At 48.4% G+C, this 22,823-nt stretch overlaps 6 protein-coding genes across 13 annotated transcripts; 5 read left to right on the forward strand and 1 right to left on the reverse strand.

The window, feature by feature from the left end:
- Positions 1-853: 853 nt before the first annotated feature.
- LOC121596394 (nicotinamide/nicotinic acid mononucleotide adenylyltransferase 1) lies at positions 854-4,319 on the forward strand. Of its 5 annotated transcripts, none has more exons than XM_041921292.1 (6): positions 854-1,187; positions 1,251-1,474; positions 1,563-1,838; positions 1,922-2,079; positions 2,427-3,484; positions 3,609-4,319. In XM_041921292.1, the coding sequence occupies exons 1-5, from the start codon at positions 1,103-1,105 to the stop codon at positions 3,271-3,273; spliced, it is 1,590 nt and encodes a 529-aa protein (XP_041777226.1). In that variant the 5' UTR covers positions 854-1,102; the 3' UTR covers positions 3,274-3,484; positions 3,609-4,319. The 5 variants fall into 5 exon arrangements, with proteins under 5 accessions (XP_041777226.1, XP_041777227.1, XP_041777228.1 ...); XM_041921293.1 differs by having other exon boundaries at positions 2,427-3,333; XM_041921294.1 differs by having other exon boundaries at positions 857-1,187; positions 2,427-2,856.
- A 138-nt stretch (positions 4,320-4,457) lies between these two features.
- On the forward strand, positions 4,458-5,527 carry LOC121596396 (intraflagellar transport protein 43 homolog). The gene is made up of 4 exons (XM_041921299.1): positions 4,458-4,849; positions 4,993-5,025; positions 5,094-5,240; positions 5,299-5,527. The coding sequence occupies exons 1-4, from the start codon at positions 4,689-4,691 to the stop codon at positions 5,525-5,527; spliced, it is 570 nt and encodes a 189-aa protein (XP_041777233.1). The 5' UTR covers positions 4,458-4,688.
- LOC121596395 (endoplasmic reticulum lectin 1) lies at positions 5,511-7,752 on the reverse strand. Of its 2 annotated transcripts, XM_041921297.1 has the most exons (5): positions 7,467-7,752; positions 6,708-7,400; positions 6,432-6,479; positions 6,083-6,271; positions 5,511-6,023 (listed from the first exon to the last, which is right to left on the reverse strand). In XM_041921297.1, exons 1-5 carry the CDS (start codon positions 7,587-7,589, stop codon positions 5,580-5,582), a joined length of 1,497 nt encoding a protein of 498 aa, XP_041777231.1. In that variant the 5' UTR covers positions 7,590-7,752; the 3' UTR covers positions 5,511-5,579. The 2 variants fall into 2 exon arrangements, with proteins under 2 accessions (XP_041777231.1, XP_041777232.1); XM_041921298.1 differs by lacking the exon at positions 6,432-6,479.
- Positions 7,753-8,259: 507 nt separating this feature from the next.
- LOC121596471 (torsin-like protein) lies at positions 8,260-11,463 on the forward strand. Of its 3 annotated transcripts, none has more exons than XM_041921457.1 (7): positions 8,260-8,434; positions 9,672-10,070; positions 10,164-10,284; positions 10,354-10,370; positions 10,429-10,559; positions 10,628-11,076; positions 11,141-11,463. In XM_041921457.1, exons 2-7 carry the CDS (start codon positions 9,848-9,850, stop codon positions 11,271-11,273), a joined length of 1,074 nt encoding a protein of 357 aa, XP_041777391.1. In that variant the 5' UTR covers positions 8,260-8,434; positions 9,672-9,847; the 3' UTR covers positions 11,274-11,463. The 3 variants fall into 3 exon arrangements, with proteins under 3 accessions (XP_041777391.1, XP_041777393.1, XP_041777390.1); XM_041921459.1 differs by having other exon boundaries at positions 8,260-8,406; XM_041921456.1 differs by having other exon boundaries at positions 8,392-8,479.
- On the forward strand, positions 8,473-9,665 carry LOC121596472 (beta-1,4-galactosyltransferase 7). The gene is made up of 2 exons (XM_041921460.1): positions 8,473-8,579; positions 8,643-9,665. Exons 1-2 carry the CDS (start codon positions 8,477-8,479, stop codon positions 9,494-9,496), a joined length of 957 nt encoding a protein of 318 aa, XP_041777394.1. The 5' UTR covers positions 8,473-8,476; the 3' UTR covers positions 9,497-9,665.
- A 171-nt stretch (positions 11,464-11,634) lies between the features above and the next one.
- LOC121596470 (ATPase family protein 2 homolog) lies at positions 11,635-14,223 on the forward strand. The gene is made up of 2 exons (XM_041921455.1): positions 11,635-12,112; positions 12,179-14,223. Exons 1-2 carry the CDS (start codon positions 11,707-11,709, stop codon positions 14,134-14,136), a joined length of 2,364 nt encoding a protein of 787 aa, XP_041777389.1. The 5' UTR covers positions 11,635-11,706; the 3' UTR covers positions 14,137-14,223.
- The last annotated feature ends 8,600 nt before the right edge of the window (positions 14,224-22,823 follow it).

The raw sequence follows: 22,823 nt of genomic DNA on the forward strand, positions 1-22,823 counted from the left end.
GTGAAAACGGTTTTGACTGCAGCAGAGTGACCAGAAATACCGGTTTATGCGTATCCCTACCGATTTTTGATATGCCTACCGAATATCACAGATTTTCTCACAATACTGACCGAAAAGTCATAATTCCATTTCCGAAATGTTGTAATGAAGTAAACTCCATATGAAATCTGGAAATTACTAGCGACCAGAACCAAATTATATATCGAATTTGACAAATAATGTAAGACGTGCGATTTTGTCGAATACCTGCTGACAGCACATACGATAAAATCGCACTTGAGTTAGCACTGCCACTGCGACTGATTCTAAACGGCTGCGTGGAACCCCGAGAAAAGGGAATCGCCACCGCTCAACAGGAAAAGTGCATCTCAATTCTTCGTTGGCTTAGAATCACTTCAAAAAGGCTTCATTCGTATGACCGCTATGAACCAAATCTGATGCATTTTCTTTAAATAAAAAAGAATATATTTTGTCGTACAGATTAGCACTTCCCTTTCCACTTAACACTTCAAAAGATAGCGAAAACTACCGATACAAATTGAAACCGGAAACTACAGATAAAATGTTGATACTCCTAACGAAATCTGCCAAAATAATCTGGCCACACTGCGTGTCAAATTACAAACACACTACTGCAGGGCTCGACTATCGACTTGTATTGATTTGTATTTTGGAAAATAAGCGTTTGATTCCGATTTAAAAGGATACGATGAGATAAAAAAACACATATAATTGTATTTTTTGACTCACTTCATATTTTAGAGCTAATGAAAGTCCTTATTAGCACCATTTTGTACCATCTTTCGGGCCCCTCTCAGCAAAGGCATTCCTAACGGTGTGCACGAACCCTGTATTGATGTAACAAAAAACAACAACAATCGTTCTGGAGCCAAAATTTTCGCTACGAACGCTCGGGAAGCTTCCCTCTTATCGAATAAACAATTGTTTCTCGGTACCTAATCCCAATCTACATGTCCAGTCATCGTTAGAAACGATATTTAGTGTTGTGGCAGCAAGTCGTCGTGTGTGCGTGTGTGGGTCGTCTCGAATTGTTCACATTTTTCGGTCTGGCTGAGCATTTTCTCCCAATAACTCAAAACAAATGAGAATGACATCGTCCACAAAGATAATGCTGATAGCGTGCGGTTCGTTTAGTCCGCCAACACCGATGCACTTCCGGATGTTTGGTAAGTCGGCGGGACAAATGGCGACAGAAGAGAAGCCCTCAATCCTGTGCCTGTGTTTTGCAGAAATTGCCCGCGATCACATCCAGCAGATGGGCCTCGGGCAGGTGGTCGGCGGCATAGTGTCACCGGTGCATGACTCATACGCCAAGAAAGGACTGGTGTCGGCGACGCACCGTTGTGCAATGATCAAGATCGGTCTCAAAACCTCCGACTGGATCCATCTGTCGGACTGGGAAACGCAACAGGAAGAGTGGACCCGTACGCGCCAAGTGTTGCAGTACCATCAGGTAGGCTGTGACAAAAGCAGTTGCTCCTCTTTTGCTCCTTCAGACTAATGTCCATTCCACCCTCCCCCCCCCTCCCCCTCCTTTCCAGAACTACATAAACTCCTACCTAAAGGATACGAATGGGACCATCAACAACCAACACATACCGGCCTGGATCCCGGAAGGCATCAAGCGAACGGCGGGCCAGGTGCAGCTGAAGCTGCTGTGCGGTGCCGATCTGCTCGAATCGTTTGCCACGCCCGGCCTGTGGAAGGACGAAGATTTGGAGGCGATCCTGGGCTACCACGGCATTGTGGTGATTTCCCGCGCCGGTTCCAACCCGGAGCAGTTCATCTTCAATTCCGATCTTTTGAGTCGATATCGGGTACGTGCGAGAAGTGTTTGCTACACCTGCCCGTGAGCGAATGGAGCATTGAAAATTGACTCTTTTTTCCGGTTGTTTTTCAGCGCAACATTACGATCATAACGAACTGGGTGACGAACGACGTTAGCTCCACGCTGATTCGAAAGCTGCTGAGCAGGGGCCTCTCGGTGAAGTACCTTCTGGACGACCATGTGGCCGAGTACATTCGAAAGTTCGGCCTGTTCGGCACGAACAATGAGACGTAAGTAGAGCAGAGCGCGAATCATTTACCTTGGCGTAATTGAGTTCAATCGAAACATTTCGAGTGTGTGGCGCCCGTGTGTGTGTGTGTGTGCGCGCGTTTTTACCATCCCAAAACCATATTAACCTGTGTGTGTGTTCCATACAGTGACAGGGACGGCAGTTCGTGTTTGCGCGGTACGGCGCAAAACTGACTGCACCTTTCCGTCTGTGGGCTTCATCATCTCTTCACTGTCGTTGCTAATGAAATCTCCATTCCCCCATCCCGCTTTCCTATTGACATGTCTGTGCGCATTTCGGACAATTGGAATACACTTTGAATTTTGGGTAAAACATACACGTACGCAGTAAGTACATTCTAACGCCGGGCAGTGCGGCGGAAGCGATGAGCATTTCGCCCATCTCACCCATCAACGATCCGGATCTGTACATCGAGGCACAAAACCAGCGCAACAAGCCCGGCGCGGCGTCCTGCGAAGCGATGGATGAGACGGACTTTCCGATTCCACCGCTGCCACCGACCACCCTGAATAAGGTGTTTTGCTGCGCGACGGAATCGAACTCAAAGCCGGTCTCGCCGGGCACTACGGGTGGTGGTGGCAGTCGGGGAACATTTCTCAGCAGACCGGGCAGTGCGGTACAGATTGTAACGACGGCAGCGCCCATGCCGACCCCGCCACTCGTCACCTCACCGGACGGGACGACGACAAACCCGGCAGGAGCGGCACCAGCCGCTCTTCACATCACACTGGACGATGGCACCGCAGGCAAGAAGAAGGTGGGTGAGAATGCAAACGCAAAGGGCGCTTCTGTACGCGAACCTACAAAACCGAGCACAAACGCTAAACCCAGCACCAACGGCAAAGACAGTACCAGCACAGCAGCCGCCGGTGCACCACCATCGACCAAACGCACGACAGCGACGGCTGCCAACACCACCGTAGAAACCGTAGCAACCCAGCGGAGTGGTGGTGGTGGTTTTGGTAGTAGTAGTAGTAGTGGTGGTGGCACGAAGCACGTTGCTACGACCAAATCAAACACCAACGTAGGCGCTACTTTGGGCACAGGCGCGGCACAAACGGCTGGCGGTTCGACTGGACGGATCAGCCCGTCTCGTAGCTATGACGATATGATCAAGTTCGTCTTCACCGAGCACGGCATTAAGGTCATTAGCGATCGCGAGTACGTAGTGTAGAGGGAGAGGGGAAAACGGTGCCCACAGTTTCACGCTAGCCAATTGCACAAAAGTAAACGCGTAAGTACGGACGCTAGAAACGGTGCAAATGTAGCAGTAGCGTTCGTTGCAAGCTTCCGAGCTTTAGAGGCTGCGATCGTATTGTAGATGCTAAAACCAAATCTTTGGGGCGCTGTAGTGTGATGCTTGACTCGTTTGATTTGCCTTTAACGTAAATATCATTATTTTCACCAATTTAATGCATGTTTGTAGACGTTTGAGTTGTATCTAGAGCATTTAAATCTAGCATTTCCAACAGAAAACTAATCCCACTCTACTCCTTTCTTCCGTTTTAGGTCGTAAAAAAGTTGAAGATATCCGCCTGTCCAGTGTAAAAAGGTGTTTTTTGGTGCTGTTTTGGCGCAACGGTGATATACTCTCTCCTCTTTCCGTACGAAATCTCGCATCGAATGCAAACCCAATATTCTAGACACCAAGAGCAGCATGATTGAAAGGGGACGTGACGTGTTTTCTGTAGGCGCTAATAGTTGGATGTCGTTCAAGCATAGTTCCTTAATGTGTTTTTTGTTCTGTTTTTGTTTCTGTTGAAATAGCTTGTTAATATTTATTTACTATTACATCACACACACTTAAACGGGCAGACATACAAAACAACAACAAAAAAACCGCTGCATGTACCTTTACTTGAAACCATTCTCTGGACAAGGGTGACGATAGGGAGGAGGATAGGGAGCTCAAAAACGGCCCACACACGGGTCACACCGCATATACTCATCCGTTTTTAGTGGCATGAAAGGGGTCAATTTTCGCTCTTTTAAATAATGCGCTTCGCAGAAAAATGCAGCAACACACACCATTTTACAAATAACCCGATTGGTGAGCGATTTCATAGTCCAAAATGAAGGTTTAAATTGGAATACGGGGAATTTACTGGGAAGGCCCATTACGGTTGATTTCCTCTTCTCAGCAACGGAATCGATGGTGGGGTGCTAGACAGATAGGTGAATGTGATTAGCTGGAAGACTTAATAAAACTAAGTAGTTACAGAAGAATGCTGTAATGTGTTTAAATTCATTCTTAAGTTAAAAAAACACATAATTTGTCCGTTGCGCTATCACATGGTGCACGAGAGAGACAAAAAAGCCGTTCGAGTAGTTTGGTTGTTTTGCTTGCGTCAACAGCGCATTGCATTCGAGCAGTTTCCTTGACAACGTAAACACAAACGCAACGATAGCCGTCGCCCGCGCGTATCTTCGCACCAAATCGTGGCCACATAAATATTGAATTAAAGGCTGCCCCATTTGAAGCGCTTTCGCCTCGTCACGAGTGCGGTGTGAACGTAATTAATGAGTGTCTAGCTACACACCCACACACACACACACACACACACACCTTGTGGCAACAATAATCAAGCAATGCAGGACAAATCTTCCCCTTCGTCGACGAACGCGACCGGGACGCCGGCGAAGGTAAAGACGGACAACAGCTGGCTGGAGGAGAGCAACAGCGGCAGCAGCAGCGGCCCCGTCGGGCGTTCCTTGTCCACACTAACGAGCGCCACCACCGGCCACGGCAAGTAAGCCAGTTAATGGAGATTATTGATCAAACATCCCCCTTTGCAACGATTAGTATTTAATGCGCAGTGAATGTGTGTTTTTTCCCTTCCCTCTCTCTCTCTTTTCTGTTTGGTTTTCGGGTTTCGTGTCTGTCTGCCTTCAGAAATGCGCGCAAGTTTTCCAACATTTTGGAGATGTGAGTAGAAGCAGCAGGAGTGTGGAGGAGTCGTGCAGAAGCTAATAGATGAGCTTGTACCTTTGTAGGGAGCGGTTCAGCAATAGCAACATAGTGCCGATGGACGATAGCAGTACGACGGTTGATTACAACCCAATCGATGACATTCCCGTGCTGCCGGATGCGGACGACATTCACGAGAGTTTGCTCTACAATGAGAGTCCCAATTTGCCTACGTACGTAAGGGACAAGTGAGCCAAAACGTCCACTTTTAACTCCCATTGTGCTTTGCAGTGTAACGACCTACAAGAATCTCAGTTCGGACATATTCGCCAGCGGAAAGGCGTCGGCCCTCGGCAACCTGGACGAGATCGACATCTCCATCCTGACCGAGTGTCTCGAGAGCGAGGAAGACATCGAGGAACCGGACGAACCGTGGACCTGGGACCAGCTGTTCACGCAGCTTTCCGTCAAAATAAGCACCGAAACGAAGACGACACCCGCCGTAGAGTTCAGCAATTGAGCGCGCGCGCGCGCGCAATTTACTGCAACTACTTTCGAAAACAGTGATTAAATCAATTATTTACATTAGCTGCACCACCGTCCAGCACGAGCTGCGTTTCGTCCTCGAGCTGTCGCAGGTTTTCCGGCAGCAGCATATCGTCCGACGCCAGCGGCAGAATATCACAAATCTTGGACGATTCCACGTTCAGCACGTACTCGCAGGGGCGCGGTTCGAGCAGGTACAGGGCGATCACATCCGGTGCGCCCACACTGTCCGTGCACTTCAGCTTCACCTCCACGTGCCGGGGCTGGTTGGTTTTGTCGCAAACGTCGCCACCGGTGTAGAAGTGGCTGATCTGGTTCTCCAGCTTGCGCTTGTACCGGGCCGATGGGTTTTTCTCCAACCATTCGCGGTGCTTATCCACATTAAAGTACCCGAGATAGATGGAGGTGTCCTTGTGGTACTGGCGGACGTGTTTGCCGAAGCACAGTTCGAACTTCCACCAGCCGGATCCCTGTAGCAAGGAATGGGAATTGAGAAATCAAGCACAAAGGGACTTGGTGCACTACTCACGCCCGGTAAACAGTACGCTCCATCGAGGAATTCCAACAGCGAGGTAAGTTCCTTCGACTTCTTTGGTCGCCGGGTCATCGATGAAACCGGGGTTTCACCCTCGCCAGCACCAGTTTCCTCTTCCATTGCCTTCCAGTCGAAGTTGAATGTCGTATCCTTGCGCATCGGATCACCCCGAATGGAACCGTCCTGTGGGAAGAGGATGGATTTTAGAAATTATTCCTCACTAAAGCAGAATTGTACTCTTTTCTACACTCAAGAGGAGCATGCAAAACTCGTTACTATTTCAAAACGAAACGGAATTCGTACAACTGTAGTAAAAGAAAAGAACAAACAGTAAAAAACCAACCTCACTCATTTCAGGCATTTCATATCCTAATGCATCGCTTATTGTAACCTAAAAAGGAGTAGGGGGAAAAAGCAGTATACAAAAGAAAAGGAAAAAACGAAAATACATACAAAAGATAAAACAATATACAAAAGCTTTTAAAGAAAGGGCAGCAAGCAGCAACGGGATGAACACGAAGGAATGGCAAGCAAATGAAGGATGGAAAACGATAGCGGGCTAATGAAAGGCTAGCAGCGAAAGCATGGCGTCCGGACCACCACCACCCCACAGACATACCGTAAGCTGCTGATACTTTTGCCGCAGCTTGTCCACCTCCAGCTGAAGCAGCGCTTTCGGCTTCCGGGGCGCTTCCCCCACCGGGCTGCAGTTGATCTTGTTCTCCTCCGTGTCCTGCGGCTTGTACTTCGGGTGCGTACAGAGGGCCGCCGTCAGGATGATCACCTCGTAGTTGCACGTGGACGTTTCCTTCAGCGAGTACACCTCGTTCTTGCCGAACCGGTAGCACACGTACAGCACCTTCGTGACGCGCGGCTCCCCATTCAGATCGCAGATCGTGCCCGAATCCATCTCCAGCTCCAGGTACGGCAAATTGAAGCCTTCGATCTTTTTGTACTTCATCTGCTGCTCCTTGTCCGCGTCGGCCTGTGCGTACCGGGCCTTCAGCGCTTCCGTCTTCTGCTTGTCCCACCGGCCGAGGAAGTACTCCTGCAGCTTGCTCGTCTTCTCGTGCCGCTCCTCGTGATACTGCTTGATGTAATTGCCATGGCACACTTCGTACGACCAGTAGCTTTCGATGCGGTACGAGCACGTGGTCGACGTGAACAGTGGCTCGAGCAGCTCGAGCGGGCTGGGACCACTGTACTCCACATCACCGGTCGTCTCCTTGGCCGTGATGGACGGGATTAGGCAGCGATACTTCTCCTTGTTCGCGGACGTGACGAATATTTCCTCCGAATTGGCCGGTGCTTGCTAAAACGAGGGAGCGTTCGATGCACGTTATCCAATCACGGCAGCACTGATACACTGTTTACTTACGATAATGTCGTTTTTGGCGTGCCATACGAGATTGAACAGTACCGAATCATCGAAGCCCTTCAAATCGTGACACTCCCCGAGTCGGAATACGGCGACGAGTGTGAAAATGTGCCAAGCCAACATGTTTCACACGGTCGTGTTGGAATGTGTTTTTCCTTCCTTTCCTGTAGCACAATATTCTCGTCTTTATTTGTTTTCTTTACGCGAAAATATGTGCAACAGCGCAGAGGGCCACGGTTGCGGTCGTGGTAGAAATTGATTGGCTGAAGATGGTTTTGTTGACATGTTGCGGGGTGATCACAGTGACCAGAGATACAGATTTATGTGTATTCTTACCGAATTTTCAAAATGCCTACTGATTCAGGGCCGTATCTGAGCTGCAACTGATGCGATATTATCGGAAAGCCTGTCAAAAATTTATATGGAATTTGACAGATAACGTCCGACGTTTGACTCCGTCGTACGAAAAAACGGAATAAAAAAAATTTGATCCGTCAATGTAATTCTACACTGAGAAAGGCCCACATTCACGAAACCGCTTTGAAAACGATCTAATCAATCTCCTTAAAATAGATTAGCACCTACCACCCCTACCCCGTTCAACACGTAATTTGAACTGAGTTTCATGATTAAAAACCTACCGAAAAAAATTATTAATTTCCAATCGTAACCTACCGATAAAATGTTCTTTTACCCAAAACCGTCCAAATAATCTGGTCACACTGGGGATGATTTTTTTTTTTTGCACTTCTGTCCCACCTGTCAGCCTGACAGCGCCAAAGCAAGGTCGTTGACAGCTCCCAGCAAGTATCAACAAACGCTCCTCTCGCCAGGCGGCTTGCTACGCGGAACAATGCACGGACACGGTGCACAGTGGCAGAATAGAATTTAATTAAGGTCTAATTATAGCCACCGAAAACCGGTGGTTCCGGAATGCGTGGTACGTTCTGATTGTCTTTTCGTGAGGGGTAAGGTTGTTTTGTAGCACCGTGTGCGTACAATGATTAGCGATGGTAAGCTACGTGCGTTCCGTGTTCCTGCGCTACGTCGGAATTTGTGTGTGTGCCTCGTTTTGCATCTTGCTACTGTTCGGCAGTCTTCCAGGTGCAACGGGTATGTTATCATTACATTTATCTTTGCTAGAATCTTCTTTTTACCGTGATTTCCATTCCACAGATACGTGCAAGTGTGATGACGAGCAGCGCGATCGGGACCTGCAGCACGAACAGTTTCACAAGAGCTTCCGGGTGCTCGAGCACGGTTCGGATCGGAAGCGACTTGCCATCATTGTGCCGTTCCGCGACCGGTTCGATGAGCTGCTCCAGTTTGCCCCACACATGGCCGCCTTTCTCAGCAAGCAGGGCGTTCCGTTTCACATCTTCGTCGTGAATCAGAACGACCGGTATCGGTTCAACCGCGCGTCGCTGATAAACGTGGGCTTCCTGCAGGTTCGGGACGGCTACGACTACTTTGCCATGCACGATGTGGATCTGCTCCCGCTGAACGACAACCTGCGCTACGAGTATCCCGAGCACGGTCCGCTCCACATTTCCGGCCCCGAGTACCACCCGAAGTACCACTATGCCGCGTTCATTGGCGGCATACTGCTGCTGCGGATGGACCACTTTGCCCAGCTGAACGGCATGTCCAACCGGTACTGGGGCTGGGGCCTGGAGGACGACGAGTTTTACGTGCGCATTAAGGAGGCGGGGCTGGAGGTGACGCGGCCCAAAAATGTGTCCACCGGGACGGCCGATACCTTCCGGCACGTGCACGACCGTGTGCACCGGCGGCGTGACACGACCAAGTGCTTCAACCAGCGGGAAGTGACGCGCAAGCGCGACCGGGAGACGGGACTCAGCACGATCGCGTACTCGCTGCACAGCCGGCGGGAGCTCACGATCGACGGGGTGCCGGTGACGGTGCTGAACGTTGATCTGCAGTGCGACAAGCAGCGGACGCCCTGGTGCGAGTGTGAGCCAAAGGTGGACACGCCTAGCGTGAAGGTGGCGAAGAAAAAGTCAACGTAAAGTTGAAGTGTTTTGTGTGTGTGTGTGACCCTCCCGCCCGGTTGCCATATGTCAATTCCGTGCAGAATGTTTTACTTTTCAATAAAAAAAATGTTTAACGTAGACACATAAAGCATCCCCCTTCTGATCGGATGGTTTGTGATCAATTTTCAATGCTCCTCTATCTTTTTTCTAGTGCCGTTGAACTCCGCAATATGCCCACGCGCGGTTACGTCAAATAACAGCTAAATCAAATATCGGTCCCAGTGCGTGTGCTTGCGTGCGTGTGCGTGTTAACGACGGATTTGTGATTAGTCATCAGTGCAAACGTGACGGTGTGTACATTAGAAACAATCGTACGGAATCGCCACGATGAGGCTAGCAGCGTGTTCACACCGCAGCTCCAGCGCGTTGCTATGGTTGCTGGTGATCGTTTTCGGTGTTCAGCCCGGGCTAGCATCATGGTTTAACATTGGTGCCGTACTCGATGGTGTGTCGAACGCAGCGAAAGCAAGCTTGAAGTTTGCGAAAAATAATGGATACTGTGCGCTGACGGAGTGCTGCAATGAAGTTCATGTCCGTTTCGACATACAGGGTGAGTGCGGGTGCAGATGCTGTGTATCGTTCCGGTTGATAAGAAACTAACAGCACTGCCTTTTTTGCGCTTCTTCCCTATCCGAAACTACAGAACTGCGAACTGCCTTGGAGAGTTCGTTATACGGACAACATATTGCCAGACAGGTTATTGTGAACGCTATCGGTGGGCACTTGGGAAACATCGAACAATCGGAGAAACCTTTGGTGATGAGGTAAGCGCGTTTTTGGCGTTTGTTTGGTAAACTTGTGGCAATAATCCATTCCATTTTGTTTCCTTTCAGCCTCCATGGTTTGCCGGGTAAGTGAAAGCTTTAACAACGCTATCAATTTGTTTGCTAAATGTCTGCATCCCACAGGAACCGGTAAAAACTTTGTGGCCGAACACATTACCCGGGCTCTGTACAAGAGAGGGGCGGCGAGTAACTTTGTCCACAAGTTTCTTGGAAGGATACACTTCCCGCTCGAGAGTGAGGTTGAAAAGTACAAGGTTGGTTGTGGATTGCTATTACAAACGATTTCTCCATTGCTACCTAAAACCAATCCGTATCGTTTCAGGTGGCACTGGTGGAGTACATAAAGGTGGCTGTAGCGAAATGTCCCAACGCTCTGTTCATATTCGATGAGGTGGAGAAAATGCCCCCGGGTTTGTTCGATTCCATCGTCGCGCTGCTCGACAATCATGCCTACACGAAGGCGCTGGATTTCCGAAAGGCTATCTTTATCTTTCTCTCCAACGTGGCCGGACCGGAGATAGCGGTCCGGTTGAAATCGCTCGTTGATAGTGGGGTATGGCGCGACGAAACAAAGTTGCACCACTTCGAATCGACGCTGGAGATAGCGTCCTACAATTTGGTCGGCGGATTGTACAAAAGCGAACTGATCGAATCGCACGTGGTGGATCATTTTGTGCCGTTTCTGCCGCTGGAGCTGCGGCACGTCGAGCAGTGCATGCGGACGGAGTACAGGAAGTTTACCGACCAGAAGATGAGCGATCAAATGCTAAGGTATGCGTGGGGGTTTTCCACCTTTTTTTAGCGATAATAATCTGTTTTGTTTCCTTCTTTCTAGTGATATTGTTAAAGAAGCGATTACGTTCGACGATACTGGTCTGTACTCCAACACTGGCTGTAAGCGCGTGAGCAAAAAGGTTGAAGCGTACTACTACGGTGAACTGCGCAAACAGCAAAAGCAGGAGTTTTAATGGCGCTTTGCGAGAACAAAGTAACAAAGAATCGCCATAGATCAGTGAACATTTCCCTGCGCGTGTGTGTATGTGATGTAATTTGTAAAGATATGTTTTTGTCCAAAGGCACTCGTAAGGAACCAAACAGGAGGCAGTTTGTGAGAAGACAGTCAATAAAAGAAACCTCATTTTGATGTCTTAAATTTTATACAGAACGTTTACCAATTTAATTGTAATTTAAATTGAGAAAGGCAATGCGAAAAACAGCGAAAACAGGCAAAACAACAATTCCCTTCCACCAACTGTCAATTTGAACCGTTTGCTAAATGTCAATCGAAATGTCAACAACAACCTGTTTGTTTACGTTTTAGCACGCACGCTTTGGGTTTGCTTGCCGGCGTTTCCTTCGTGCTGCACAAAAAAAAAAACAACCGCAACAAACGTGGAGAAAATGCCACCCAAATCGGCAAGCAAAAAGGAAAAACCTTTCTGGTGGAACTGTGAAAAGTGCCAAACGTACCTGCCAACGGGCGAGCTGGCCAAACATCAAGCCGAGGACTGCGGCAATGTGGCAAGTTTAGGCGGCTATGTGGATGCCGTTGGTGTGTACCGCTGCCGGAAGATAGAAGTCGGTGGATTGGGAATATTCGAGGAGGTAAAGCTGTGCACGGACAGTCAGCGCTACGGTCTGGTGCTGGTACCGATCAGTGTGGTGAGACGGTTGGGCCTTATGTTGGGCGATTTTGTTGCGATAAAGCTGGCGAAAGCGAAGGATGGCAAGGAGATCGGGACAGTCGTGCGTACGCTGTGGCCGGTGGAAGATCGACATGGGGCGAAGGTGTTTCTCGAAGCATTGGGTAAGTTTTTAAAAGAATGAAATGCACTAGAAACTATGCTTAACGATGTATTTCTTCACTGTTTAGATGAATTCAACGACGTGTCGGTGAACGAACTGAACGCAACTGTAACTTCGCTCGACAGCCGGTTAGAGGATGCGGAAGAGATTTTCCTACGCCTGGAAGATCCTGCACAAGCGAACCTTTTCGCGAAAAATGGCCAGTTTCTGCTCACCAGCTTAAAGTATCAACTGCAAGGATGCGCCATCATGAGCAACAATCCACTCTCGCTGACCGTTTGCAACAAACGGTTTCGATTCCTGGTTGATCACGCTGTAACGACCGAGGGAAACGGTCTAACGGATCAGCTGAACAACATGAGCTTGAAAGATCGGTTGTACGTAATCCTAAGGACAACCAAACTAACCCTGCTGGACGATTCGAAAGCAGCTCAGCATGGCCACCAGCAGCGAATGTACAATCTCGCCAACATTGGTGGGCTGGACACAACGATAGCCGAGCTGAAGGAGCTGCTCGAAATGGCATTCGGCATGGACAGCAAACAACCGACCGTTGGCCCAGTTAGCCGCGGCATTCTCCTCTCCGGTGTGTCGGGCGTGGGGAAAACCATGCTCGTCAATGCACTTGCCACACACTACCACTGTCACGTGGTACGGCTAAACTGTTCCGAAGTGTTTAGCAAGTTCTACGGCGAGTCGGAAGCGAACGTGTCCCGCCAATTCGCCGAAGTGTTCGACGTACATCCCAAACCGGCGATGGTGGTCGTGGAGGAGCTGCACAATCTTTGTCCGAAAAGTACGGCCACTGACATTGTGAAGCGCATTTCGCAGCACTTTCTCACCCTGCTGGACAGTTTGCATGCGAACGTGCGCGGGAACCGTACCGTTGTGATCGGCACGACGGACAGTGCGGACAATGTGAATCCACTGTTGCGCCGGGGCGGACGGATGGATTACGAATTTGAGCTTCCCGTGCCGGATGCGATCGCACGGGCAGCCATTCTCGAGCGCGTACTTTCCCGCCATGGCCAGACGGTACCGGAGGAAGACATTCGTGCGGTGGCACGCATCACGCACGGGTACGTTGGAGCGGATCTGGAGAATTTGGTCTCGAAAGCGACATCCTCTGCTCCCACGGGCAAACCGATCGATGGACCCGCGTTTATGGCCGCCCTGCAGCACGTAAAGCCAAGCGCAATGCGCGAAATCATGATCGAATGTCCCAACGTGCGCTGGACCGACATCGGTGGCCAGGACGAGCTGAAGCTAAAGCTCCGCCAAATCATCGACTGGCCCATCCACCATCCCGAGCTGTTCGAGCGGCTCGGCATCAAGCCACCGCGCGGTTTGCTCATGTTCGGTCCACCCGGCTGCTCGAAAACGATGATCGCGAAAGCGATCGCCACCGAAAGCCGCCTCAACTTCCTCTCCATCAAGGGCTCGGAACTGTTTTCCATGTGGGTCGGGGAGTCGGAGCGGGCGGTGCGCGATCTGTTTCGCCGGGCGCGACAAGTCGCCCCGTCGATCATATTTTTCGACGAAATCGATGCGATCGGTGGTGAACGGTCGGCCGAATCGGGCAGCTCGGTGAAGGAGCGCGTGCTGGCCCAGCTGCTGACGGAGATGGACGGCGTGAGTGTGCTGAAGGATGTGCGGATCGTGGCCGCTACGAATCGCCCCGACCTGATCGATCGTGCCCTAATGCGCCCGGGGCGTCTCGATCGGATTGTGTACGTTCGGCTGCCGGATGCGGCCGCCAGGGAGGAAATCTTCCGCATCAAGCTGAAAACGATCCCAACCGCGTCGACCGTGGACTTGGCGGAGCTGGTACGACGCACGGCGGGGTGTTCGGGGTCGGAAATTGAAGCGATCTGTCAGGAGGCGGCACTGAAGGGGCTGGAATCGTCGTTCGACGTGGAAACGATCGAGTGGGAACACTTTGAGCATGCACTCGGGGTTGTGCGTCCCCGCACCAGTCCGGAGCTGTTGCGATTGTACGAAGAATATTTAAAGCAGCATCAATAATAAATGCAGCCGCATGAACCGTATGCCCGAAGGAAGGCATGCACGAGAAAGCTATTAATCATTTGTGGCTGCGAACGAAATTGAGATATATTGCGATGGTGGAGCGGTAAGCAAATAACTTTCAATTTTTCTCACACACGTGTGAAGTAGTGTAGCGCGGGGTGGGCATTCTGTGTAAGTGCGTTCAAAATTCTTACTCAAAGCGCTGCTGCTTGAAAGGTAGCAACGCACGATGTGTAGAACTGCGTTTTAGCACCTTCGCTCAGACGAGAGCAAACAGCACAGACTCTTAAAAGGCCCAACTCAAAAACGTCTCAAATCGCTTATATTGCATTCAACAAGTGTTTGTGTAAATGCATTGCGGTTGAACCTTCTTTTTCTCGCTTTTTTGGCCCTTTTACCATCGGTTTTCACCCAAAAAAAAACACCGTTGAACACAGCATGATTTCAATTATCGAAAAAAAGGGAATAAACAAGAAACAGTGGCTCATTTGAAGTGCGTGAACATGCCTCCCCGTGGCCCAATTCGTCCGCTGGCATGGTCCCGCTGCTGGAATGATTAGTGGCCAAAGTGTTCCCCGGCCAGCTCAGAGCCAACCCAACCAAACCCGACGAACGATTCATAAAGCTGTCAAATAATTCAAACTTTTAATTACATCGAAATAACTCATTGAAAAAAGAAGGCAAGAGAGAGGGAGGGAGAGCGAGTATCGCTTTTCCCATTCTGTGTGTGTGTGTGTGTGTGTGTGCCCGAGTTTCAATTTGTAAGGCGAGATTGCTGTTGATGCACCACGCTTCAAATGAAGTGCATGGGTCGCGCGTCGGGGTGGAACAAGCGTGAAAACATTCACACACACATTATTAGCTCATTTTCGAGCGTTTTTCTTCCCATTTTCGGCCGCGGCCTGTTCCCGCAGTGTCGTCTTCTTCTTCTTCTTCTTGGCAGGCGGCCACAGACCCTGGCTGCAGACGGAAGTGTACAATAAATGCGCTAAGCGCTCTCCGCCCCACAGTGCTGAGAGACCAGTTGCACCAAAGTTGCATAATAAAGCGCGGGCGCGCGCTGGGAAGAGTCATTCCAGTAGCTCTTGCCCCCCTGCCTACCCACCCGCCCGCTTGCGCTTATTGGTTTGGAAGTAATTTTCAAAAAATGTGTTATTATTATTATTACTTCCCAACTTACCCCCCCCTCCTCTCACGGGTCGGTTTTTGCTCCAAATGTTCGGTGGAGCGAGGGATGGTTTTTGGGGAAACCATGTTCGACCATGGCAACGAACTCGGGTTGCTGTGCTTGGTGGTTTTTGTTTAGTGGAATCGTAACCGGCTGCATTCCAGCCCCGAGCTGAAAGTTGGTTCGCTTGCCATGGTGATCGCTTCGTGTTTGATGGTGCGCACGACCATTTGTTGCACTGTAGTGCATAGAATGAACGGTATGATGTAGTTTCGGGAATTAGGAGTACGAAATTAAAGTTTTTTTTCCATGCACTGAATGGTATAGTTGTCTGGAATGTGACAGAATTTTTTTAAATTAGGTTATGCTTTGGAGCTACTGGATTATCCGAAGGAATCGAATATAAATAATGCATTTAATTTTAATCTGAATGCGTTTAATTGAATTTTTACGGTACAAAAGCAACAGGGAGGTCTATAATTGATCCCAAAGTCTATGATTGATCCTTAGAATTCTTTTACAAAAGAATTCGAAATGGGTCTTACTGTTCAATGGTTGACGCTTGCTTCGCGAATCGTGATTCAATTGAGCGAATTAAACTCTATTTGATTCCCGTATTTAATGTATACCATTCACGAATTAAAGTTGATCAATGAGTTGTAAATCAATTCACGAATCTTCCGCAATTGATTCGATTCGAGAATCACGATTCACTTGAATTCAAAATATGTGACTCACTGAAAGAATTAGAATCAATTATAGACTCAGCCTCACCAGATTTTCGATCCTGTTTTCTCATTGGGGGTCCTCATCCTGTTTTCTCACAGGGGTTATCATAGGTGTGGAACACGTCCTTCATACTTTCATATAAGAAGTGAACATTGCATAATGGGAATTGGAATCTAACAGACTTTTTGGACAGGCTCCTTGGAAATTCGTATTGCATTCGTTCAATCAGGGTGCTATAGAGTAAACTTCCCGTCTTATGAAGTTCCAAAACCCTTGAATACTTGACTATGTTTTAGTAAGCAGAAATTTGTGAAATAAATTAGAAAATATTGATTATGTAAAAAATGCTCAAAAATGTCTTCCGTCGCTTTGATCTTGGATCGCTCTCGATTCCGATCTTGACCGATGTGATAATACTTCCAACTTCACCACTTCCAACTGTATTGTGATTTGAACTCGTGTGGGAGTGGATGAGAGAGGAAAATCAGCACCAATGCCCTCTTTCCACTGTGCGCATGATTAAGACACTTTTTTCTTTGGGAATTGATTGTATGATTGTGTTTTTTATGCTTCTTTGTGTGTTTCGGGTCATCTCTCCCGCACTTCCCATAAGATGTTTTCCATATGCTAATGCGCGATTGTTCGCCTGCCCCAAAAGAAATCATACTGCACCACCGTTTTCCCTTCTGAAATGCAAACACCCAAACGCACACGTGACTTAGGAATGCGAATCATTCCCCCGACTCGACCAGGCACTCCTCATCATATTGAGTGCGTTGTTCGAGAGGCATTGCACAATGTGCACCAGGCCTTACACCAACACCAGCAGCAGCCCTCTTACTGTTGTGTAACTCTGTATGTTTAAGGATATTGTTTTCACTGTTTACACTGTACAGCGCGAGCGCTTTTCTCTTTGCACAGCCGTTGATCACTTACCCCGTCCCAGAGAGGAGCGCCTGAAGAAACAAGGAATCGGAGGGAAAATCGACCATCTTTCGTAGAGCGTTCAATTAACCGCCGATCGTGCCCTCGTGGTGAGGAGTGCGTGTGTCATTCATCAAACAATGAAACGCGCTGCGATGAGTCAGCCTGGACACGGGCACGGTCAGAATGCATTGTAAAGCGGGAAATTGGAGCAAAAACGGAAGCTATTTATAACGATCAATTTTCCGATGATGGCACGATCGAACTCCCTTCTTGGGAGCGTTCTTGGGAGCTCCCCAAAACGGACCCTAAACGCTACTAATGGGTCGAGATCATAATTTCCACCACCACTCACCCTCCGAAATCAAAGTTGTGAGTGATTTGGTAGGAATAGAACTTCGCTCGCTTAAAGAGAGGCGCGTTGTTTTATTTATCTTTCCGCATCTTTCCACCAGATTCGATGCACATGATGATGACGCTGCGATGGGATGGGCTGCAATTAAAAGGCCGTAAAGCGCGGACGGTTCGGTCCGTTCGCCGAAATTCGTTTGGAAGATGCAGAACAGTTCAACTCACTGCCTTCAAAAAATATCCGCTTTCCGTGTGTGTGTGTGTGCGTGCCCTCCGTGTTTGGAGTGTAACGATCTTCGATTCGGTACATATGCAAACAGTTAGCGAAGCCTGCTCAAAAACGGCAGATTCGTCACGGACTTAACCGAACGACCCACGACCCCCAGCGTGTGCATCATCCTCCAGCGCAAGAATTACGAGCATAGAACGAGGCAGAAGGTTTATGCGCGCTGTTTTATTGCTGTTGCTGCTCGTTGATTACTGCCGACAGAGCTGACCAACTGAGGGCGGAAGTGGAGGCAAAAAGGAAGCAGGGCCTGTCATAAAAAAACAGCCCAATCGTGTAAGGAAGGAGGCGATGCTGCTGCGCATAACTGCATCACGTGCAGGTAGCACACATACGTTTCGTTGCTATGGCGATGCGGATTAACCGGTCAACAAGCGAGGTCATAAACTTGCTCCTTTTTTTCAAACCTAACATGCCTCCTTTTGCGCGTTGCTATGGTTTTGCTCTTCCGAGAGAGTTCCCCGAGACACCACCCAAAAAGCGACTTGGGAGTTTTACTATCGAGCCTGTTTTTTTATTATTTCAACTTCCAGGACTAAACAGGATCTCCATAAACTCCACAGGAACCGGAGGACAACGAGCTGGACTGGAAGGAATGAGCTCAAAAGTTCATGAATGGCCGAATACATGCCCAAAACCCCTTTTTTTGCACCACACACAAGCAGAAGCCTTTTGTTTTGGTTACTTTTCCCACCCGGTTCGTTATACCGATGCACTGCAAAACTGCACTGCAATAGTGCAAAATGCAACGAGAAGTCTGCAACTCGCTTTTTTTTGTGTGTTATCTGTCGCCGGATTTTCGCACTAAAACCCCAACTCATCCCCTCTCCACGACCTGGTACGGCACACTGCTACACGGTTGTTGTCATTGGAGAATTTATTCTCGTCACGAAGTTGCCTGCTCTCCTGGGTTCCTTTGCCTGACACCCCCCCCCCCTCCCCCACAGTAGGTCATTCCCGCTTGTTATGCTGATGATGCGCATAGCCAGGCAGCAGCCCAAACCCAAACCCACCACGTTGGATGCGACGACACGATGGCAACTTTATGACATCCGCGCGCGCTTGGGTCGTTTTTCGGTTTAGACTTTCCACAGAACGCTGCACACATAGAACACAACAGGAAGAAAAAAAGCGCATACTGGACATTAAAGAAAGGGCACGTAGAACAGTGTGTGTGTGTGTGTGTGTGCATTGGCGAGTTCTCCCTGTGAGGGGTTGAAAAGTGCATCCGGGTCGCCCGCGATCGTTGATGGTGCAGACTGTTATCACAAGGCAATGGGGAGCGGGAGGAAACATTCAGATTTTACGATGAACAGCTGATCTGACTGACCGTCCAATGCAGGAGGTGTGTTGGGGAGACTTAAACCGAAGGCTCCGGGGAAGGCACTCTTGGCAAGTTTTAATATGTTACTGGCATCCGCTTGAAGTACTAAGAACAGAATTATAACAATCCTGAGGACTTTCGAGATTCTGTGAAGTAATTGCTAGCTCTCTGCCACCTTTTGTTAGAGCTGAAAAGGCGGCTCCCAGTGTACGGTAGGATGCAACCCCGTTTCGAATTTGCCCACAAGAGTCACATTCAGCGCCCGCTCAAACGCCCCAAACGGACATCCAGAACCGGCGGCTCCAATTTTCTTTCAGTGTTATTTGTTTGCCCTGTTTGTTCGTTTTGCTATTCTCGTAAATAATTCTGACCCATCGGTTTACAACACACACTGGGTGTGGGTGGTTTTGGCATTTTTTCCCCCTCGTACTCATCGCAAAGAAATGGGTATCACAACACGCGACCGCGCTCGGCTGCACCAGACCAGGTCGATTCCAGTCGGGCCGGCCAGCACCAGAAGCTGGAGAAGCTCGTGTGGACCGAGTGGAATAGGACCCGTGGGCCACTTGAATCAAGGTGTTTCGGTGTATGCATCCAGCGGGACATGCTCCGTATGTGAGCACAGGGTCGTGAAATTTTACGACCCCTTACGGTTGATCTGCTCTCGCGTCGCCTCGTGCTGCTCGCGCTTTTGCATTTATGGTTTTGTAGAGCTTTTTTTGCTTTGCGTTTTCGTTTTGGGAAGAATTGGCTGGAGAAGCATAACGAATTTTGCTTTTGTCAAACACGGGCGAATGGGTGAGTCAAATGTAATGGCACACGGGATCTGTGCAATGTGCAAAATACAGAGCAAAAATGCATTGCACGTGGGGGGGGGGGGGCGGTTTTGCTCTCCAAATTATTATTTGCGAGATGAAACGATAAAAAGAGGACCTCATTTCTTTTGATCAATTTAAAATTATTAATGAGTTAAAAACATATTCATGGGGTTTTAAAGCATTCGAGTTAACTATGGTAGCTTTCCCCTACAATGCTTTTGGGCTGTTGCTGAATTGCGTGGGCAATTTTCACGAATAAATCAGTGAATTTAGTTTATTGCTCTTATTTTATATTCCCCAGTTTGATTACTTCTTGTATGTTGGCTTTAATTGTCTATTGCTTTATAAAAGAATCGAATCCTTAAAGCTTATACATTGTCTACTACTATTATTAGTTTCCATCATCTTTTTATACTAGTTTTCGATTGAATTATTTACCATTATTCGTTTCACTGCTCGTTGCTGTTGCGCTGTGTCAGGATCGTCTTGTCCCGCACGTCGAAGAGATAGTCGGAAACTATCAAAGAGGATTCCGAAAGGGATATCAACCACTGATCAGATCTTTACCATGCGGCAGATCTTGGAGAAGATGGTCGACTTCAAAGCCGCATATGATAGCATAGCCAGGGTAAAACTGTACGACGCTATGAGCTCATTTGGAATCCTGGCCAAACTGATTAGACTAGTTAGAATGACTATGACCAACGTCACATGCCAGGTGAGGGTGGATGGAAAACTCTCAGGACCCTTTGCTGCCACCAAGGGTCTGCGCCAGGGGGACGGGCTTGCCTGTCTCCTATTTAACCTGGAACTAGAGAGGGCCATCCGCGACTCGAGGGTGGAGACTTCGGGAACCATCTTCTATAAGTCAACCCAGATCCTGGCATAAGCTGATAATATACACATCATTGGTCTGCGGCTCTCCTATGTAGCAGAAGCCTACCAAGGAATCGAACAGGCGGCAGGGAGCCTCGGATTGCAGATAAACGAGGCAAAGACCAAACTGATGGTGGCAACAACAGCGGGCCTACCAATAAATAATCCAAGCCTGCGTAGGCGTGACGTACAGTTAGGTGAACGCACTTTTGAAGTCGTCCCAGAATTCACCTATCTGGGGTCAAAGGTCAGCTGAGTTGCGCGCAAGGATGCTGGCTGCCAACTGGTCATTCTACAGCCTGAAAAATCAGTTCACCTCAAAGAACCTGTCGCGACGGACGAAGCTGGGATTATTTAGTACCTATATAGGAGGAGCTGCTATAATGACGAGCTATACGAGATGTACAGCGACCTCACTGTCGTACAGCGTATCAAGCTCGCCAGGCTCCAGTGGGCTGGCCATGTTGTATGCATGGAAACGGACGACCCAGCCCGTAAAGTCTTTTTAGGCCGTCCACAAGGACAGAGGGGGCGTGGTAGGCCCAAATTGAGGTGGCAAGATGGCGTGGAGGCGTCCGCCATTAAGGCCGAGATAAAGGACTGGCAGACGAAGGCGCGAGACCGTGAGCGGTTTCGGACACTCCTGAGGCCGGCCAAAACGGCAAAGCGGTTGTAGCGCCAGATAAGTAAGTAAGTAAAAGCTCGTTGCTGTTATTATTCATTTATTTTAGTTTTTTGTTTTCTTTTTCTCATGTCTATCCTTTTGCGATTCACTGGTTGAATTTATTTTTTCTGTTCATCCTTTAACATTTTTTTTCAACACTTTTACTATCCTTATACTTCTATCTCTTCAATTTTCTACACCTTTTTTGTGTGTTTTAAAGAGTATGTTTGTGTTTCTATGTATTGCATTGCCATTATATCCTTTTGTGTTTCTTTATCTTTTCTTGCATATGTTTAGAAATTTTCAACGGTCAGGTGTCGATAAACACGTTAAAATTACGCGTTACGCGTGTAAGCATGAAACATCTATGATGTATCTAAGTAAATAGAATGGATTCCAATAATTAGCTCATATTTGGCAATTAAAAATGAAACATATTAAATCAGCAGCTACTTACAATATTTGTCTGTTAGATCACCAAAATAGACACGTATTCTAGCTGAAGGCTTCAATACTACGCTCAAATAAAAATTCTTCTGAACAAAAGTCTGAAGTTGTCTCCCAACTTCAGTGTAATAACATCTCAGCTAGATTATCCGAGGCATCGTTTACCGATCATTGGAATATCCCTGACTGATAATACCAACCAAACCCAAAGGGAAATCCCAGACCACAATACTGCGGTGCGTTCGTAAAGCATTGTTTTTAAAGCTTCTGTTTTGCATTCTAACACGAAACCATGTAGTACTGACTGTTCAATCGGAGAGTTCATAACGACTTCCAATGAAATGCCATTTACATTACGCGCATAGTTTTACAACATGCAGCAGAAAGAAGAAGAGGAATAAAAAAACACACACACACACATACAAGTTCATTCGTTCGTTACTCATCGCAGCCACCAGAGCTGCATTTGCTCAAGTTTAAGGCCACTCGGGGAGGGAAGACGACACCAACGAATCTAGTAGCGTAAAGGTCGTTACCATAATCATCACCAGGATCTATGGCCGGGATAGACTCATAGCAACGACACTCGTTGCTCGCAAGCAGAGCAGGCCTGTTGCGTATCGCGTAAACATGCGAATTGATCGTTAATCATCACAGCCCTGTGTCTCCGGCTGGAGCGGGATGAATCTAAATGGAAAGATTAGACGGGCGCTCGCACATACACACCGAAGTCGTCCATTCAGGTGTTCCGAGTGAGCGGTAGTGCGCAAAAACAAACCAATAAATGAAAATAAATACGAAAGTACTTTTGCGAAATCTTCTCCCCCCGATCAGAAGCCTTACCTTCGACGATGATGATGATGATGATGAAGAAGGTTGGGTCGTATTTTTCCCTGGATGGCCCGGGCTTTCCACTTACTCGTGGGGGGCCTACGCGCGTGCCAGATGCAAAGGGGGAAGGTTTTATGCTCGAGGATAAACGCAAAATTTCCTACGTGTCGGGTCGGGTCGGACGGCCGAGAAACGAATCCTCAAATGGAGGCGCACACTTGCCTGAATCCATTCCAATGCGCTTTCGGCTGTTCCAAGGAACATTC

This window comes from Anopheles merus, chromosome 3R (genome assembly GCF_017562075.2).
Source record: "Anopheles merus strain MAF chromosome 3R, AmerM5.1, whole genome shotgun sequence".
NCBI lineage: Eukaryota > Metazoa > Arthropoda > Insecta > Diptera > Culicidae > Anopheles > Anopheles merus.